The 21,218-nt window shown below is 38.7% G+C and overlaps 1 protein-coding gene across 7 annotated transcripts in view; it reads right to left on the bottom strand.

Annotated features, from left to right (window-relative positions):
* Window positions 1-21,218, bottom strand: part of PRLR (prolactin receptor) — a 154,977-nt gene that overhangs the window by 16,359 nt on the left and 117,400 nt on the right. For 5 of the 7 annotated variants that reach the window (XM_048291007.1, XM_048291008.1, XM_048291011.1 and 2 more), the window contains 5 exons: window positions 7,873-7,986; window positions 6,756-6,888; window positions 2,675-2,844; window positions 1,694-1,860; window positions 744-885 (listed from right to left, as the gene is read on the bottom strand). In XM_048291007.1, the coding sequence (XP_048146964.1) occupies window positions 744-885; window positions 1,694-1,860; window positions 2,675-2,844; window positions 6,756-6,888; window positions 7,873-7,942 (682 nt within the window). In that variant the 5' untranslated portion in view covers window positions 7,943-7,986. Of the gene's footprint in view, window positions 1-743; window positions 886-1,693; window positions 1,861-2,674; window positions 2,845-6,755; window positions 6,889-7,872; window positions 7,987-8,611; window positions 12,244-16,081; window positions 16,125-16,968; window positions 17,288-21,218 lie in introns of those variants that run through there. The other 2 variants (XM_048291012.1, XM_048291013.1) reach the window with 2 other exon arrangements.

Raw genomic sequence — 21,218 nt, 5'->3', positions numbered from 1 at the left:
ATGCTAGTCAAAACCCTGAAGTGATTGAAACTTTAGCAGTTATGTATTTGTGGCAAAAATATATTACATCAATAATATGTATTTTCTACTATGTAGAGCAGACACATTGATTTTCCAAATTCCTAAGTGCCTAAGGCAGATCTGAAAATGGGATATTTAATTTTTCTTTTCTATTTTTTCAGTACTTCAGCAATCTCCACATCAAATAATGAATAATACAACTAGTAACAGAAGAAGGAGATTTGAGACAACTTGGCTAAAGTGTCTGGAAACAAGACATGATATCATACATATTTAGTGTGTCTACTCAAATCCAAGAAAACACAGATAGTGACTTCCATTTGATAGTATCTGTAAGTGTCATGCTCTGTTAGATACATCCGTGCTTTCAGTCCAGGCCCTCATACAAAAAATATTACCTGATATTTATAGCTACAGATAAAATCAACATGATTTTTAAATAAAGGGACAGGGACAATAAATTATTTAGGCATGCCTGTATCAGAAAATCTGATATTCTTAGTAAATCCCACCTTACTTGTCATAGCCAGTTTCAGCAGAGGATCCTGAGCAGATCAACAAGACTAACAAAGCAAGTACACAGAAAGTATGGTAAAAAGCACTGAGCACCGCAAAGTATCTCTGTGGGAGGCCATGTTTTCAGGACTGGCATTTAGGCACCTTCACAGCATTGAACCTGCTACAATTTAAAAGAGTTTACAGAGCAGCAATCATCCACTAACCTTTGGGGATCTGAATGCTTCTTTCCAAGCTCCATTCGCTCCATTTTCCAAGGTCTAACATGCAACGCACCTGAACAACATACTTTTCCCCAGCCTGCAGGCTGGTCACCTCATAGTGTGTCTGCATTCCTACAGATACTGTCTGGAAAAGAAAATGGACTGGGAAATAATAAAGAATTGGAAAAATTTAACAAACAAACCAAAAATGAATAGGCGTGAATTAGTTACTGAATTCTGAAAGTCAGGAATTTAAGTTGGGTATTGATACGATATGGATCACAAAGAAGCAAAAGTAGTGATTTAGCAGAAAAAAATCACTGCTGATTCTGATGCTCAAGAACATATGAACTGAAGACTTCCTACTACTCTGTCAGATCCACAATGCAAGCAAAGTTATAGGTAGTCCAGCCAGCATACAAACCCCCTGTGAAATTCTTCTCTGTGGCTTTAGGTGCCTTTCTCAGACCTTCCCAATTTCTCCTCAGAACTATTTCAAAATGCATAGCTTTCTCCATCATTAAGGCATCAACAAACTAGGCAGCATTGAGGACACATGACTATAACTTTAAGAATGATCTTTTGTCCTGAAAACTCAGCTGTGGCAGTACTGTAGCTGACTCCTAGAAATATGGCAACAGGTGGGGAATGTCAATGGAAACGGCGTGTGTGAGTAGGACACAACAAAATTTCTGAGGGGCAGGTTGCCTCTGATCATGTTGAAGAAGATGACAATAACTGGGTTTTGTCATATACGATATCAGGATGATTATGTAAATATGTTGAATTTCACAGTCTCTACAGACCACTCCATTACTTTTCTTTCTTAAATCAGATTTGGTTATGTTAATTTTTCTACTCTTACACAAACTAACATTTTTATAGGACCAATTAAATTGAGATGAGATTTCACTGAATAGTGCATTTATAAAATAAATATATTTTTCCCTTACCTCCCACTCTTCCTTTTCCTCAGGCTTTAGTCGTAGCTCATAGTGATATTCATGTGAATTAGAGCTGGCATCAGCTAATGGGGGTGGAGACCATTTTGCCCAAAGGTATGACATGTTAGCAGATGTGTTTGTTTCTAGAGAGAGGTTCACAGGAGCATCTGGCTGAACTGTATAAATGAATGAAAAGTATGTTGTTAATGACTTAATTTTCTCCCAGAAAAGACACCTCCTTTGTTGTTTTGTATGTCATCACATCAATTTCAGATAATTCAGCACTTCTGTAAAAGAATAATAAAGAAGTCTTGTATTTTTCCTTTCTCCTTAATGAGTTTAACTAGCTACTGATTTCCAACAGTATCAACAGATCTTAAACTTTACTCTGAATTTGTCAGGCTAAGAAAATACAAACCATAATTTCATAAGGCCATTCTTGCAAAATTAAAATGTCAGCTATTTCACAGCTAGAACAACTAAGTACATTATAATTAAAATGGGTATATTATGTGCGTGCAGAAAGTAGAATGGAGTCAGGAATATAAAATACTACTAAAATACTAAAAGCCTGTATAATGCTCAGGCAGTTATTTTTACCCTTTCAAGTCTGCAATGCCAGCAGTCAGAATGATTTTTACATTTGAAATATTATGTAGATTGACCTAATTTGAAAATTTTATAATCTACACTGAGTCTAATTAAAATATTGCCGACTACTAGAAACTGAAGCAAAATTTTCATCTGAAGTTAAAACTTATACATAATCATACATGAAATTCATACAATCAAGTATGTAGTTACTTATAATTAAAATGTAGTTTTCACATATATTTAATATGCATATTTTAGATCATCTGTAAATTAACAGTTCTCAATAGCAAGTTTCACATCATAAGGAAAGAAATCTTTCACCACTACCTGTTCTGGGATTCAAAACTGCATATATCTCCAACTAGTTTGTTTTCCATTTCATTCTTTTATTTTTACCTATGGAAGTTACATCCACATGCTGAGGATCTGAGCTGTTACTTCCAATCTCATTTGTTGCCATTACAGTGATAATATATGTTGTCCAGGGATTAGTGTGGTTTTTATCGAAGTAGCAGGAATTTGGACCTGATGTTAGGTAGTCTGGACATTCATAGACTTTTTCTTCACTGAAATAAAATGATTTAAAAGGTAAAAGTTTAGGAAATGAAGCAAAGCAGATAACATTCTAGAAATGGCCTAGGTTCAGGAGAAATCTGAAATGTTTATATATAAACTTAAATTACATATATAAAATACATAATCATATCTATAATCTTACATGATACTATCTATAATCCATTGGAAACATTTTGGTATGTGTCAAATGCTATTACCATAAACACTTCATTGATATTTTTTACGGCAATTGTTTTGATTAATGCTTTCACCCCCTTTTTTTTATACATAGGAATAAAGCAACAAAAGAACAGAAAGTTCCAGAGACAGAATAAAGAAATTTTAACAATATTTATAAGCAAGTAAAAGGGAAATGAAAAATTTACTTCAGTAAGTTGCTAAATATCTTCTTTGCATAATAGCCCTGGAAATTAAACTGATGGGCCCTATGGCAGAGAGCTCTTTTATTGTTGAATTAGTTTGTTCTCAGAAAGATCAGAGAACCATTTAGGTTGCAAAAGACCTCTAAGGTTGTCAAGTCAAGCTTTGACCACCATGCCAGACCATGGCACCAATTGCCACATCCAGGCATTTCTTGAACACCTCCAGGAATGGTGACTCCACCACCTCCCTGGGCAGCCCATTCCAGTGCTTACCCACCCTTTCAGTGAAGAAATTCTTCCTGAGGTCCAACCTGAACCACCTCTGGTGCAGTTTGAGGGCGTTTCCTCTTGTCCTATCAGTATGCCCTGAGAGAAGAGACTGACCCACATATGAGTACAGCCTCCTTTCAGGAAGTTGTGGAGTGACAAGTTGCCCCTCGAGCCTCTTTTTCTCCAGGTTAAACACCCCCAGCTCCCTCAGCTGATCCTCACAGGACTTGTGCTCCAGACCCTTCCCCAGCTCCCTTGCTCTTCCTTGGAGTCACTCCAGCACCTCAATGCCCTTCTTGTAGTCAGGGACCCAGAACTGAATGCAGAGCTCAAGGTGTGGCTTCACCAGTGCTGAGTACAGGGGGACTACCACTGCTCTGGTCCTGCTGGCCACGCTATTGCTGATACAGGCTGGATGCTATTAGCCTTCTTGGCCACCTGGGTACACACTGGCTCATGTTCACCCCCAGGTCCCTTTCTGCTGAGCCACATTCCAGCCACTCTGCCCCAGGCTGGAGCTGCACGAGGTTTTTGTAACCAAGGACAGGACCTGGAAATTGGCCTGGTTGAACCTCACACCATTGGCCTCAGCCCATCAATGCAGCCAGTCCAGATCCCTCTGCAGAGCCTTCCTGCCCTCCAGCAGATCAACACTCCTGCCCAGCTTGGTGCCATCTGCAAACTGACTGAGGGTCCTCTCAATTCTCTCATCCAGATCAGCAATAAAGATATTAAACAGGACTGACCCCAACACTGATCCCTGGAAGACACCACTAGTGACCAGCTGCAGCTGGATGTAACTCCATTCACCACCACTCCCTAGGTCCAGTGTACTAGTTTGAAAACAAACCAGTGGGAGGCACCAAGTCAGAATAACAATTTAATAAGGAAATCAAAAAAAAGGCAGAAAACACTGGTTCAGACTGACAGAGTCAGGATACAACCTGACACCCTGTTAGTCAGGGTGGCAGTAGCAGTCCAATAAGATGGTGGCTGCAGTCCTCCTGAAGTGGTGGATGTGGTTCTGTTGAAGCAGTGATCCTGTAGAAGGGTCTGCTCTTCCTTGGAAGGTCCAGTGGTGCTGTGTAGCTCCTGTCCTCTGGGAATCCAGTGGAAAGGGTGTCTGTGGTGTTTGGAATCTCAGATTATATCCAGGATGGAATGCTTGGTTCCTGCTTCTGCATGGAGCATCTCACAATGGGATGATGAGTCATGAGGCCAGGCGTTGATGGGCTCATTAACAGAAGATGGTCCGGAGGGAGTTATCTCTGAGTCATGGGGCAAGGCATTGACGGGCCATTAACAGAAAGAGAGTCCGGAGGGAAGAGGCAAGGAAACACTGCCCCATCTGGTTTCAACAGCTCATGAGGACGGTAAAAGAATACACTGCAACCCAGGACACCCAGTCATCAGTCAGTTCTTAACACAGCAAAGAGTGCTCCTGTCCAAGCTGTGGGCTGTCAGCTTTTCCAAGAGAATGCTGTGGGAGACATTATCAAAGGATTTGCTGAAGTTCAGGCAGATTACATCCACAGCCTCTCCTGACTGGGTCACCTGGTCATAAAAGGAGATCAGGCAGCAGCCTTCCTTTCTGAAAGCCATGTAGCTGGGCCTGATCCCTCCTGTATGTGCTTTGTGGTTGCACTCAAGGCAATCTGTTCCATGACCTTCCTGATGTCAATTTATCTAACATGATCATCAACACAACTATCTTGGAAAAAAAAAAATTTACTTCACAGTTGATTATTTATTGCCTTTATATGGGTCTCTGGCTTCTTTAGGAGAGGGGATTGTTTTGTACTCAAAGCTGGCCTGGGTGATGTACTCACAGCCTACCCCAGGTGTGAAGAACTATACAAACCCAAAGCATCAGCTCATGTGCAAGAATGCACTTTAGTCCCACAGTTATGCTCTATGCATCATCAATAATAAGGTTTCTTAGTTTCCAGGCAGTTTTGTCACAGTTGACAAAGAAAAGATGGGAGAAGGGGACTGTACCTAAGAGACAATGAGCCTAGGAACACAGTCATGGCCGTTGTCTAAAGTGCTTGGCAGAGACTGGGTTCAGCAGATTTAATGAAATGGATAAGGACCCCTATCTTTCCCTAAGCAGGACTGCTCTGGGCAGTGACAGGTATGAATTAAAATGTTAATTAAACTTTTTGATAAAGACTGAAACATCTGGGCTTTCATAAAATCAAAGCTCTCAAATCACTGTTGAGTGGGGCAACTTCATTAAAGTCTGCACCTTTTTCTGCTCAGTGATTTGGAATATTTAGTTTCAGCAGGGATGTCTGAGGCTTTACCTTGCCTGTTCTGAATCTCACTGGATTTATTAAAAGAAAATTTAGTGTCTGAGCCTCTCTGCTTACTTGTGCCTGTTGAAAGGCCTTTTGTTTTTAGGAAGAAAGTTCAGTTATACAAAGATGGACAAGTTAATGAAAGTTGCCAAACATATACGCACTTTATTCCTGAACACAATGAGGCAGTCACAGTACTTACCAAAATATTAACTTTTGAGATGCGATACCCATGTCTGATTTCACTCTGTTTTGGGAACCACTGACCACAAAACCAAAAGGCGGAACAATGACTACAGTCCAGATGGGGATTTTGGTGTGCATGGTAGTGGACAAGCTCCTTGGCACGGCCACAAGGGCCCCACCAGCCCTCACTGCCCCTGCCCAGCCCCTCCATGTTCTACCTGGCTCCCAAGTCACCAGGTCAGCTGGTCTCCAGCTCCATAGAGCCCTGTCCTTCCCAGCCCCAGGCTCCTCAAGACACCCCCAACCCATAGGCTGATGTCCCACCCCAGCCTGGCCTCAGCATGTCCCTGTTCCCATCCCCAAGAAGGTGACTGATGCCCAGGGCTGGGCTGTCCCCCTCCTGCCCTGCTCCATGGCTGGGATGGTGGGAGACCTGCTGCCCCACAGTGACCTCATGCTCCACCGCTCAGAGGAGACCCTGTTCAGCTGAAAGCTGTGTGCTTCCTGAAAAGATGGGCAAACGTGCCTTTTTTCCCAGCACATCTTCAGACAAGTGGGATTTTCAGTAGATGAGTTTCAGGAGGGACAGGCTGAAGATTTGGGGCTGACAGTGATCACATTTTCTTCCAACAAGGGAAACCATGGATCTTATGCAGCCCTTGTTGTCAATCTGAGGTTAAAATGGATTCATAAAAACAACTTTACAAATTAGTGTGGTCATTCTCTCGGTCTGTCATAATCATAACTTGATCACTTACAGAATACATATGCACCAGTTGTTACCTGTCCTTGCTGTAGAACAGGGTGTAATTGTTAGGACGTCCTCCATCTGAGCCAGGCTTCCACCAACAAGAAAAGGTTTCCTTTTCTAGAGAACGACATCTTATTATCTGAGGTTTTCCAGGATACGTTTGTCCTAGGGAAGTGCAAAAACCCAGCTAGTTAAATTAGTGGTGGTCAATAATTTTGGATGCTATTGTTGAATAATAAGTCCACCATGGAATGCTTTTTCGAAAACAATAAAATTACATGAAACTGAATTGGGCAAATAACTCTGCCTGGGAAAAGGATCAATATTCTCCGAAAAGTAAGTACATTTTACCTCAAACTTTTAAAACAGCTAGTAGAATGATTTTGCTTCTCTTTTTAACAAGAAAATTTAATTTTTACCTAAATTCAAAATTGTATCTTTATCTCCAAATTAAACTGCAGAGATGGGAAGTAAATATATGACCTTTAGTCTTCTTCCCCATAAACATGAAATTTTTTCATCTTCAGATAATTTTAAGATTAAATTTCACCTTCAACTTTGCAACAGAACTAAAATTCCATTCTTTGTGCGTATTTGGGGAAAATTATAGGTCAGAAAATTAAAAAAAGAAGGAAGTCAATGGTCTGGATGGAGTTTTTTGGGTACTAGCAACCTGAATATATTAATTAATTATTCAAATATTCCCTGTTAATCCAAATACATTTAAGAATATTTCTTGTTAAGACTACTTGTCATTAACTTATACCAAGAATACAGACCATTTTTAAAATGAAAAGCATGTGACCTTTTAACCTAAGCTTATCTTTGTTACATTAAAGTTTCACATAATTATCTCAGATAGTGTAACTATTCATATGCTAATTCCCAAGAAGGTGACAGGCATAAAGTGAGCATAGGGGTGGAGTAAGTGCCTTTCAGTATTGCCACCAAACAACCCTTAAATTAATAGTATAAGAAGAAAAGACAACTCCAGGCATTTTCAAAATTGCCATACCAAACTTCAGAAGAAAGAAATTTAAATACGTACATGCTCCTGTGGTGGTCAGGATAGATTGGGTAAAGCCTCAGACTTTTTTAAAGAAAGTGTCTTAAGGAAAAAACAAGTGTTTCAAGAAGTGTTGTACTTACCTGTCAGACCTACTGTAGTCAGAGCAAGCTGCAAAATAATTTGAACTGATGAAATGAATCTCTGTTTCATGATGCCCGTCTCTCTTCAGGAAGAAGTATCAGATCAAGGGCTCACTGAAAAACACGCCATCATGCAACAATCAGTAACAATGCTCAGCATGTAATACGTATCACTTGACTTGATCAAAGTCCTTTTTGAATTGCAGTTAATTGATTCTTGTTCTCTCTCAAAAAGGTGAGGCAACACCAACAGTTCCACTTTGGAAGCTGAAAACCTGAATCACAGAGAAGCAAGCAGGTCTTCCCAGAGGTCTTTGAATGGTTAGCAGGACTAGGATTACAGTTTCTTAGCATCAACAAGTCTTGCATATTTCTTTGGCACCTTGGGATCCTGGTTCTTATCTTAGAGTTCTAACTTCTAGATTAATTAATTAACCTAAGAAAGCAGCCTTTTGGTAACAAAAATATAGTTTTATCCCTACTGATGCAAAGAGGAGGTCAACATACTTGAACTCTGAAAGTCCTGAAAACAGCAGGCAAATAGAAAATGTCCAATACATATTTAGAAGTTTATGATTTTTGATCCAGTCTCAAAACTTCTGAATATTTGGGACGGTCAATGTTGAATTCAGGATTTGAGCTGAAGAATGCTACTCTTTCAGTTCATTCAACTAATTGTCTTTCCTGCATTTGATTTCGTAGTAAATTTCAGCTGAAATACAGATGTGCGAGAGCTCACCAGTTGTGACCAAGACCCAGTCCCTGAAGTGGGCTGACACCACTAGATGTCCTCAGAATTCAGGTTACAACTCGGGGTGCTCTGGAGTCCCTGTTGCTGCTAAATCTTGTTCGCTTAGCCTGAAGAAACAACATAATGACTTAAAGCAAACCTCCTGCTTCTCCCACCAGTATGCTCCCTGCTTGGAGATGACAACTGCAGTCTCAGTAGCCAACCTCACTCTTCGACACTAAAGAAGAACAATTTACTATCTAAATAGGGAGCTCCTTATCTCAGCTTTCCATTCCTACCCCTAGCACATTTACAGGTACTTGTATGCTTGCAACCCATTCCATGTAGCACAGCATGGGAACAAAATGTGTTCTTGGTAAGGAAAAGTCCTTTGTGGTTTATCAGATGACTGAATTTTCAGTATGCAAGTCATTTTCTTTATCAAGAAACTATAATCCATTATCATACAAATGTTTGTCAAGCACAAAGCCAAGTGTCAGTTAATGCAGCTAAGTCTAAAACATGTTTACTGGGGACAGTGTGGAAGAGAACAACAGCTGGCTACATTCCCATACGCCACTTCTGAATATCCAGGCACGTTTCAGGCCTGTGACTGAGCTACAGGCTGGAAAATTGCATCTGGGTTAGTTTTAAACTCACTCAGAGCATTTTGTGCATATACAGACAGTGAAGAGAGAACCACTTAAATATAAACTCCAGTTTGGTGTAAACACACACAATCTTTATTACTGTAAACAAACAACAGGCACAAACATTAGTGTTTGACTTCAGAAATTAGCCAAAAACTTGGGGTTATATAATGAGGAACACAGATGATTGTGGTCATAAAAAGGCACCTTTTTCTCAGGTGAAGGTGAAATAATGAAACTACAAACAGTAACTATTTCTTGTACATATGATAATATTTACAATATTTTATTACTTGTAAAAATAGTTGGAACATTTGCAAAACATGTTATTTTCAAGCTAAGACTCATACAGATAAGGAACTAATACCATGATTTTTTGGTTTTACTTTTATGTATGTACCTTTCTATGTGAAAAATTGACAGAAAGAGAAACTGATTACAGTGGCTGAAAGAATGAAATTTTTTAATACAACAGATGAGAAGCATCATCAAGAAAGATCTTTATTAGAGCACACTTCAAGGAAAATGGGATGATTTTGGAAACTGAAGACCTAAAGAACTAAATCAATAGCAAGAGGAAGAAATTAATGAATTTAAACCCAAGTATTTTTCTTCTGGAGCATTTGAAAATGAGATGATTGTGAACCACTTCTGTAATGTGTCTGCGTGAAAAAGAACAAGAGGGACATAGGGAAAGAATATGGACCTATCAGTGACACAGACTAAGCTCTGTGTACAATTCTGGTAACTTATATTGGAAAAAAGAACCAAACAGATTTTAGAGCACGACTACGAACATGACACACAGACTGTCTCATGATGGTGATTTCAAGAATTGGCTTTGTACTCCATGCAAGCGTGGTTGTCACCTGTAACCATAGCAGGAGATAAGCACCAAAAGAGGGAAAATAAGAATGTGTAAAAAGTTTCCATGGTTGCTTGCTATTAGGTATTTGCTACTCAAATAGAACTTAAAAGGCTTCTGGAGAGATGTCGTGTTCTTTTGAAAATACTTGCTTAATAAAAAGGTAATGCCCATTTTGTCATAACTGTATCTAAAGTGCATCTGCCCTATCTATGACATGAAAATGTTTTCATAAAAGGGTGATTAGCGTTATTGAAGATGCTGTGAGGTAATGTCTCACTTTTAGGGCTGAATGCACTTTTTTATAAGGGATACAGTGGACGTTGATTTGCCAGAATGTCATCCAAAACCAAGGATTGAGTAACTGTTAATTAAAAGATCATACGCCTCCTTTTGAAAGTTTTGATTTAATTCCAACCGAGTTATTGCATTCTGACATTCGAGCTGAATTTCTCCCTTTTAACACAGCTGTTAGATAGTATTCAACAGCTGCACATCACATGCCAGACTACAGTGCTCCTTGATGGAAATGGAACTTATGACTGTTGTTTTAGAATGCATAGAAGAGTTAGATATTCCTCTAAAATAATGCTGCTCTAGAATTAACAGTATGATGAAATTGTAGGTTTGAAAACTGTGCTGACAATGCTACTAGATGAAGATGAAAGCTAAACACCAATACTGAAATGAGGTGTTGTGAAGCAGAGTTGAGAGAAACATGTCCTTGTCCTAATTGACTTTTAGTTCTTGCATTCTTTTCTTTCTTTCTTTCTTGGCTATGCAGATGGATAAATTTCTTGAGACTGACAGAGAAGTCTTTACTCAGCTCTGCACAGATGGAAAAATTTTCTATCTGCAGTGTTTTCAGGCTTGCAGGAACAGGAACAGCTGTGTATCACCCACTGGCAGTGACATTATGTCCAACACATGTTCTGCTTCTGTGGCTAAAGAAATAAAAAGCCAAAAGTACTTTACCAATCTCTACTGAAAAAGTTTGACATTTCCATTAGTCATGATGATAAACAATGTTCATCTTTCAGGCCTGGGGGAAGGCAGTTTAAGGAGTTCTCAAAGCACCCTAGTTCATTACCATTTGAAAGGTTGAACTACAGATATATGAAACCAAATACAAATAAAGAACTCAGTAAAGCAAGAATGTGACAGTCTGTTAGATCATCTAGAACATTCACTGTGTACTGTGGACATGGCAGAGGTCTGCCCTCCCACACAGAGATCACAGATGCCAACCTGGATACATGTTCCTAGCCATGGCCTGAGCATCATGGCCAGATGTGTTTCTGACTGACGGTGATGGTTGGGATTATACTGCAAATTAAAAGACGTAGATGTGCAGTGTGACCAGAGCTCTGCTTTCCCTCTCTGAAAGAGCCCTAATTGGATGTCTCTGAATCCCCCAGGCACCCAGTACTGCCTTCATGGTGATGTACAGGCTCCAGAGTAGATAAGGAGCTCAGGCATGTCTCTGATCTGAATTTCTTGTGACTGATTCCAGCTGGCTACTTTAAGCACATAGGTTTTGTGGCGTACTTTGTGAGGAAGCTTAGTACCTGCTGCTGGCTATGAACCTACATATCCCGTTAATTTATTGTGACTAAGGGCTTCATATTTCTGTGTTGCATAAAATGGGAGCAGTGGCAAAGCCTTTTAGATTTCATCTGAAAAGCCTATATATGGGCTTATAATATATTTTTCCTAAATTTCTCTCTTCCACGAATCACCTCCTAACAACCCTTGGAGTCCTTCCTTTGATTAGCAGTCAAGATGTGATGATGAATGGAACAAATTTCCTCACCCATGGAGATATGTTCCCCAGTCTAAAGACTTGAGTCAATTTTGAAAAAGAAAAATCACAAACCCCCAGATTCTTGAAAACAGTTTAGACCCTTACATCTCCATCATAGTATTTATGCTCTTAATTCCTATTGATTTTACAGAACTGAGCCTGAAATTCTCTTAAGAACTCTCACTACCTAAACTGACAAAAAAATAAAAAGCCAAGAGAAGAAATTACCATTATCCCTACTTTACAGAGAGTGAACAAAAATAAAGAATGACCAACAAACTCATAGTAGAAGTGTAACAAAAGCTAAAACCTGATAATTTTATACAATTTTTCTTTTCTTTTCTTTTCTTTTCTTTTCTTTTCTTTTCTTTTCTTTTCTTTTCTTTTCTTTTCTTTTTTCTTTTCTTTTCTTTTCTTTTCTTTTCTTTTCTTTTCTTTTCTTTTCTTTTCTTTTCTTTTCTTTTCTTTTCTTTTCTTTTCTTTTCTTTTCTTTTCTTTTCTTTTCTTTTCTTTTCTTTTCTTTTCTTTATACCACTGCTACTGCCTTTGTTTTCCCACTAAAACAAAGCCAATGATTTAGCTAACAGTAGTTATCTTTCTCTACCAGTCTCACATCTCCTGAATATTCCATTTTCTTCCCTGGTGGTTTGTATGTTTAGCCATAATTTCAGGATTTATTTTTACAGAAGTCTCTTGCAGAAAAGAAAATAATAATTTCTAAAGAGTAAAATTTTAGAGACTGAAAGCTAGAATTTACATTAGAACTTGAAATATGACGTACATTCATCTCTACCAACTACCAAGATGAACTCCACAGTCATTATCTTCTTGCAGTAATTTTAAGTATTTTTGATATATAGCATAGTCATAAAGTATAAAACTGAATTTTCTACCCAGAGGATTCATGTATGTGAGGAAGCTTTTTATGACTCTCTTTCATGAATGTCAGATTACTTGATAAATTGAAAAAAAAAAATCCAGGAATAATATATTACCAAAAGTATCACTACTTTATTCCTAAAACATAAAGAGGAAAAAAGGTCACTCTTTGTATTAGCTACTGTAGATACTGACACTCTAAGTAAATACACTTAAACATTGAGAACAATAGAGACAGTGGTAAAATATTGTACTTGCTTTCCTTTATCTATTTCAAACAAAATTTTGTAGCAATGAGCTTTGGATGCAGTTTAAATTTACTTGTAGACTGTGCTAGGCTACTCAATTAAAGGCTAATCAACATCTGCATAGGCCAGGATATGATCAGATAAAAACTGAAAGGGCTGGGGGAGGAACTCTGGCAGCCTTATCAGTGAAAATAGGGTGCTGGGAATGAGCTACACCTAACTACCAAAGCAGAGTCAGACCACTGTCCTCGTGTGTAACCCACCAAACTAATGCCCTTCCCCCCGTGACTCATTGACTGAAAGAGGTAGAATACTCATTAAGGGATGCAGTGGGAGGAAAGGTTTTGGAGAGAAAAGGAAAGATCCAAAGTGGACTGGGGAGAAACAACAATGAAAAATAAGGGGAATAAGGTATTCAGTATAAACTGGTGGCTTGTCAGACTGAAGTGTGTGCTGGATCACTGTGCAGTCTACCTGTACGCTCATTAAACCCTATTTCTGTCTCCCATCTGGGAAGACTGCTCTGAGTCATACTTTTGGATGCCACTGAACTTTCCACTGGATTAGCCAGTGAAGGAAGAGACTGCAAACCTCCAGGTTCGAATGCAGCTCCCCTACAGCTGGGACCAGCTACTAGGTCAGCTAAACATCTAAAAGTAGTTACTAGAGCAATCCATTTCTTTATGCACAAATCCACACATACATATGTAGATCTATATGTTAGGGCTTTGTTGATGTGCGTGGCCTCTGTGTGGGTTTTGTGTCCATGTACCCACCCACTGGGAGCAGCTGCTCAGCTTTGCTACAGTCAGAAACTGAAGATACAGACCTACAGCAGCCTCACAGCTATGGGGTACCTGATTGAGTTGACTCTAGCACACTGATGTGCAGTGTTTTACCAAAAGACCTCTACTTTGTTTAACCACCTGCTCTCTGCCATCCACTCCACACTATTCTGTGAAGAAAGAATTTGGATGAACTTCAATGGGCAACTTATCTGCCAGAGCAAAAAAACCTGCTTATACATTAGGTAACTATGAAATCACTAACTTCATCATACTATTTCTAACAAAATCTCTCTGTAAACAATTTGAAACAAAACAGAGTATTTTCCAGCTAAGATTAAGAATGGTCTGTATCTCCCAGAGACAAGGTGGGAAGACATATTACTCAGTTACCAAGGTATTCTTCGGTTCCATTTCAGTAAAGCTAACGAGAGCAATAAAAATACCATGAAGTTATTTGGGAGCTAGACATTATGCCATTAGAGAGCAACAGGTTTAATTGAGGGCCATAAATGGTTTTTCTTTTTGAATGTGCATATTTAAAAGGGCATCAATAATGTGCACCTGAATATGGCAGAAATAGTGTTTGCAGTTACTCAACCACAGCATAAGGTGAAATGCAGTTTAAAGATAGAGCTCAATAAATGATTCCTGCTTTAGAGAGGACAGAAATCTGTTTGAGAGTGTGCATGCTGGGAACACTGTTTGATTCAAGGTTGGCTAAATAGAATCTTCTACTACTTGGTACCACATCAAAACATACAATTCTATCCTTTCAGCAAATTTTATTCTGCTTTCATTACTTCCTTCATCAGGAAGTGATATTATGAACAGTGGTGTGTCCCTACATAATGTGACTGACGTAAAATGTGTTCTCTACCAAAGTCGCAACAGTGCCACAAGAACTGGCTTCATCATATCACTGTTTGAAAAGGCTTATGATAGAGCAAACCTTAATCTTCTGCAGTAACCAGACCAATGACTCTCATCCAAGTATTTCTACAGCAAACAATCATTATTTGAATCATATTTATTGTGGTGGTCCTGAGAACAAAGACAGAATCCTGCCATCTTAGGTACTGCACAAAGAAGAGTTCCTGCTCTTAAGAACTGAAAATGTAAGTAGCAAATTAATAATACAGTGTAGAAGAAAGGGATATAAAAAGCAGGTCAAAACTTGCATATTTTTGGTTTGAGACTAAAGATTATTTTATTGGTAAAATATTTTCAAAATATCCCATAAATTGGAAACTGCCTATGAAGTATCACTTTCAGAAAATTCATTTCAGAATGTCACAAACTCTTTTTCAACCAAAGCCAATGCATGCAAATTTTCAAAATTCCAAAATGAACAAGTATCAGCAAATATCAACATAAAGCATTTTGTTTTGAAATTTTCCAGTAGAACATTTTCTGAAATCTAATTAAATATTTTCATTTTTTCCCGATTTTCCAATAAAATCATGCTATGATGAAAAACTTCTGATAATTTTTAATTATACACAGAATTTCAATGAGTAATGCAATGGCATGAAAATCTTGCTGTTTTGACATTTCTGGGGGAAGATGCTGGTGTAGAGGTGAGGAGATTTATTGCAGAGAGACAGAAATTATGAAAACTTTAGAGAAAGCAAAGGAACAGGACTTTGAATGTAGTAAAGGGAGCACAGTAATGGAGAAAACTGTGAGAGGTTAGTGGGAATAAGACAATGAGGAGTGACACAGAAATGGGAAAGATCAAATAATCTGTTGGGACCGGGCAGTAGAAGGTCAGACAAAATTGTAATTTTGCATGTATTGCATGATCCTGTGTGAGTTGCAAAGCTCCTTCCACTGGATGCCAACCCCCAACAGCCTTTTCTTGATGAACTCAGGCTGTGGAGTTGGGTGGAGGTGAAGCATCTCCTGCATCCTAGTACCTGCAAGCATCAGTGAGGCAATGTTAAAGTTGTGACCCTAGCTCTAGAGCAGTTTCTTTATTCCCTTGTAGTGAGACAGCCCATTTTGGCTGAGTCTGGATCTGGAGTCTCTCTTCAAAGCTTTATGACTGTGATAAGACTCTACGAGAAAGAGCCTGGCTGCAGGGGAGCGAATTTTCTTCTTCAATCACAAATATGCTCAGCAATTAACAGTATCAGTGGGAGCAGAGAAAAACAATCGTTTTGTGTTTCAGTGTTCTTTTTTTCAGGAGATCCTCAGTATGAGGTTGTAAAAGTAACTGTTTCTTTGTATTTTTATGAGTACTTACTGTATGCTTACACTTGAATTATTCAAGTAACTGCAGAGTTATTCTGTAAAAGAACACAATTACCAAAAATTACTACTCCAATCAAACTGATAAAAACCACTCAATGTCCTATTATTTATGAGCATGAATATTTCTCAAGTATATTCCCTAAGCTTCAAACTTGTTGATAAAAGAGCTTTGTGGTTGCATGCTAAAGACCACCACTGATGCCATGTACAGATAAGTGGCACATTGGTTGGCTAAAGGAATGAAACAACGTTATCCTGGTAAATCTAAAACCAATTATTCGAGTGAAATTTCTGACAATAATGGGAACACAACAATAGTAAACCTTCAGCCTTCAGTGCACTGAACTTAAAATAATTATCTTTTGGCACTCTTAAAGTATTATACCCCCTTTAATACTGAAATATGTGGATATGCAGAGAGGTATCTTTATCATGCCTAGCTCTAATCTTGGTGGCATTTTATAGATTTCCTCAGGTACCTAACTCCTGAGTAGACATGTGTTCAACAAATTTTATAAACAAATTATTCTCTACAGGAGTTTAGATAGGTGGCATTTATCTCTAATATCAGTAGAAAACACACAGCGTCCTCATGAGGGGAGTCTTATTACAGAAAGTCAGATGTTCAAGCTACTGTGAGCTTTTCTACATTTTCTACATTTTCTACAATACTGCTCTATCACAACCCTGTTAAGTTCTACACAGATTGTTGTCTTCCAGACAAAGAAAAATAACTTTAGCAGTGGAAGAATGCTGACGTTCCTAAGAGCTGCAATATGCATTCTGAAGGAATTGGATTCACCCTTTGATCAGGAGTACAAATCTCCCTCATGATTTCTTCACGATGAATATATAAACTGAGTGAAGTACAGCACTAACCTGCTCTACTCCTCGTCTTCAACTCAGGTTGCTAAGCTTTGGAGATTCTCAGCTACGGTGAATTGTGGTTTAAGCTTTTCCTTGGTTTTGAAGTATGAGGAAATGACCCTGAGGTTGCAGACTGGGAGATTTTTATGTACTTGTTTACAGAATAAAGACTAACACTGCAATCTCTGGAGGTTAAAGGTAAATATATTAATGAATTCATTCATTAACCTATTCATTCATTAACTCGTTTGCTCAGCTCCTTAGGAACTGCAATGACAGCACTGTGTCTCCTACTGACAAATGGTAGTATTTGTGTCTCTAACCATAAATTAACGTGTCAAGAATCTAATTGAAAAAAATTATTTTGCAAGAAAAAGTGCTTCATTTTGCAACAAAGGAAATAAATAGCTTCACAAATAGGTCAACTACCTATGGGATGTTAGGTTTCAGACTATGGATAGTGCTTCATTTTAGACAAAAGAATACTTCTGTCTTACCTCTGCTGCAACAAAATATGTGTCCAACTAGATTAACATGAATGTAGAAGCTTGTCCTGCTCCTCTGTGGAGTTTGCACATTTATTGGTTAAAAAATGAAGAAATAGCTAATTAACAGTTTGGAGAAGAAAATATTTCAAGGATTAAAAAATATGTTCTACGCCAGAGTAAAATCTATTTTATCACTTCTCTTCAGTACCCTTCTGCTATTTGGTGAAAAAAAGAATGAAATGAAGAAATTTTGGCTAGAGCGTGTATCAATGCATCAGGCTACACCTGTTTTTTCAACAAAAGTTTTTGATTCACTGCATATTGTACAGCTTCAGTGGCTGTGAAATTTCTTCTCTGCACAAAGTCTCAGACTGGACCTATGGTGTGTAAAGTAAGTACAAGTTTTATAGGCCTTATTACACTGTGTAATGACTTAACCTAGGAACACTGGAGTCAACACTGGCATCCTGTGGCTTTGAAATGGCGTGCTTATTCAAGGTTATAAAACCACAATCAATTTAGGGGCCAAAGGGGAAGGTGGGGCAGGTGTATTGGAGTGATCCTTTCAGAGCTAATTGGAAGAGAAACCATCTGATTTTCACCTAAATGAAACTGAAACCAAAATTTAAAAGTTTCAATCACTGCGGGTAGACAAAGATTAGCTTTTTTAATGCCCAAGCATCTGAAATGTCAGATCTGCATGTTTTAGTCCTACAAAGGCTATCTCACAGAATCATTATGCCCCTCTTCTAAATTTGAAGTTAATAAATCTGAAATAGCAATGACGTTTATTTTAGAAGTACTTAATATCTACAAGGGATCAAAGAATAAGCATCAGACAGATTCATGCTTGCCCTCTGTAGTATGCACTTCATGTTACATTGCAGCAAACTAGGAGTCTTTAGTAAGAATTAAAATATAATTTTAAACATGGTAATTTAGATCACTAGAAATCAATTATCAGCCTCTATAATTACCATCAACCCATTTTGTTTCATATTCCAACATAATCGTTAGGTTTTTGTAGGCACCCAGTTACCCAGTCGTATTTCAAATGGTAAAAATATTCATTTTGTGTGTAATCCACTATATTTCTTCCACAATCCCTGGAATAAAAACCTTATGATGACATTTATGAAATGGCAGGAGGAAAAACGCTGTAACTGTGGGTATTACTTTAGGTAGTAACAGCAAGGCTTTTAAATCCTTGCTTGCATAAATGCTGACCTTTTCCGTTGGTATAAAAGTGATTTCTGTTGAAACTTGGATCCACCCTTTTGCCATTACTGTTACCTGCATCTTTTCAAGTTACTTTTTCAGTGATGCCTTTATGTTCATATGTCTGAATCTGCATGGCTGCATGCCCTAGGTGACAGCATATTTTATATCACTTAAAGGGCAAAATCTCTGAAGATTAACACAACCATGTTTTAAATCCTTCCTTTAATTTAATCTTTGATTTGCCACATTGAGAATATGTTGAATATATGATCTGACACTGTTAAAATCCTGGCACCAGTATTTCAAGTTCAATTCAGATTATTTTTTTTAACTGGGCATGTGTCTCGGTTTGGGATAGGCTGCCGAAAAAATTCCGCTGCCTTCTCCCCCTCTCCTGGACCTAGCTTTAAAGGCACAGAACTCATGTCTGGCATAAGGCAGACAATAGGGGATGCAGCATCATAAAGTCATCCCAAGACAGCATGGTAGAAACCTTGACCCAAACAGCTCAGGTTTCTATCTCCCTTAAGGTCTGCTTCCACTTGAAATTTGTGCATCCTGCAAATGGTTACATCTCTGACAAGGCTGTCAATTGTCTTGTGTGTTGTACACCAGCACATAGAGCAAAACAGATCAGAAAAGATTTCTGAGATCCTTGAGTCCAACCTGTGACTGATTTCCACCTTGTCAACCAGACCGTGGCACTGAGCACCATGTCCAGTCATTTCGTAAGCAACTCCAGGGACAGTGACCCCACCACCTTCCTGAACAGCCTGTTCCAATGCTTGACAACTCTTCCCATGAAGAAATTCTTCCTGATATCCATCCTGGACCTCCCCCGGCACAACTTGAGACAATTTTACCTTGTCCTGTCACTTGCTGCCTGGGAGAAGAGGCTGACCTTCACTTGGCGAAACTCTTCTTTCACGGAGTTGTAGAGAGTGGTAAGTTCCCCCTGAGCTTTTTCTCCAGGATAAACATCCCCAGCTCCCTCAGACACTCCTCACAAGACTTACTCTCTAGATCCTTCACTGACTCTGTTGCTCTTCTGTGGACTTGAGCTCCCAGAAAATTCTAAGGCTCTAAGAAACAGCCACCAAAGTGCATAGAAGAAAAATTTTCCTTGTGCCAGAGTTTTGTCCCAGATGCAGCTGAGACAGAGTAGGGGACTCAGCTTGCAAAATTGCTGTCTGGATGAAGAACAGGCTTTGAAGGTTGGCTCAGGATGGTCTTTCAAGGCACAAATAGCAATAGAACCTTAAGAGGGCAAATCTGTTGCAGGCAGTACGGACAGGTAATTGAGACACTTTGAAATCTTTACATGTAAACACACATTTTAGAAATATGTAGACCGACTGAGTAATGGAATTCCATTGGGTTGTAAATACCATTTTTCTGCTTTTTAAACTCAGCTTTCTTAAAGCTGGTTTTTACTTCACTTTCAGAGCCCCATCTACATTTAGACATTTGCATAGCTATGCTCTATATAGTATGTTGATTGGTACAAAAATTATTAGCTGTTCAATAATATGGATCAATTCTTCTTCAGAGTTAAATGCTGCTGAGCAACAAACACATAAGAATAATTTCAGTTCAGCAGCCACCTCTGTGGTGTTCTTAAACTGCTTCAGAAGCCTACAGCCTACCTCTGTTCTCCATTCTGGACCACAGTGTAAACTCCTCTGGATGCAGTCATCCAAAATTACACAGATTGAGAGTCAGACACAGGCATACAGATCTGAACACATAGTCACTAACCTCACGTATGGATATGTTGCTGCCCTTTGAGAAGCTGTAAGTGCAGTCAGAATGGTATGTTGCCCTATCCAGATAAGAAATAGAACCCAGCTTTCGAAGGTTGAATAAACACAGCAACATTTAGCCACTGCTCACAGACCACTTAGTCTTTGATATGAAAGAGAAATCAAAGGGACAGTGCTTTTAACAGAGATTTCTGTAACATTCGTCCTCCAGAGGTGAAAAAGAACAGTGGTTCTGCAAGCTGTTGATGCACTCTGCATTTCAAAATCTGCTCCACTATTTCAGTTTCCCACTCTCACTGATCAACTCTTTAATCACATAAACAAAATTCATTCTTTGGAAGGTGAAACAGGTACTTGAAACCACTGACGTATGCATAGAAAAGGAAAAGGTATGGACCCTTTTCCAGGTCTCAAAACCTCTGACGTGAGCAAGAGTCCTCACTTTTTTAACCTGTGTGTATCTAGAAGAGTTTCACAATTATGTGTACACAACACTACAGACAAGCAGCAAATCTCCAAGTCAACAAGTACACAGTAACAACCACACTGCTATACAAAGTATGACCCTTTATTCTTCTAATTCTCAGGAATTAGAAGGCTTAGTAGCAGGTTCTCAATGTCTGTTTTGCTATGGAATTAAATTCATTAGTATACACTTTAACATGAAATCAGTTTTTTGTCACTGAATTCATGCATTTTTGCCACTCAGTGAATTAAATATATAGAAACAATTCTTTACTAGAAACTAAAAGGAACGGGAAATTATTTGTTCTTTTGGTACCATGACAGG

Source organism: Corvus hawaiiensis, chromosome Z (genome assembly GCF_020740725.1).
Source record: "Corvus hawaiiensis isolate bCorHaw1 chromosome Z, bCorHaw1.pri.cur, whole genome shotgun sequence".
Lineage (NCBI taxonomy): Eukaryota > Metazoa > Chordata > Aves > Passeriformes > Corvidae > Corvus > Corvus hawaiiensis.
The sequence above is the reverse complement of the archived record's forward strand: the minus strand, read 5'-3'. Positions and strand labels throughout refer to the sequence as shown.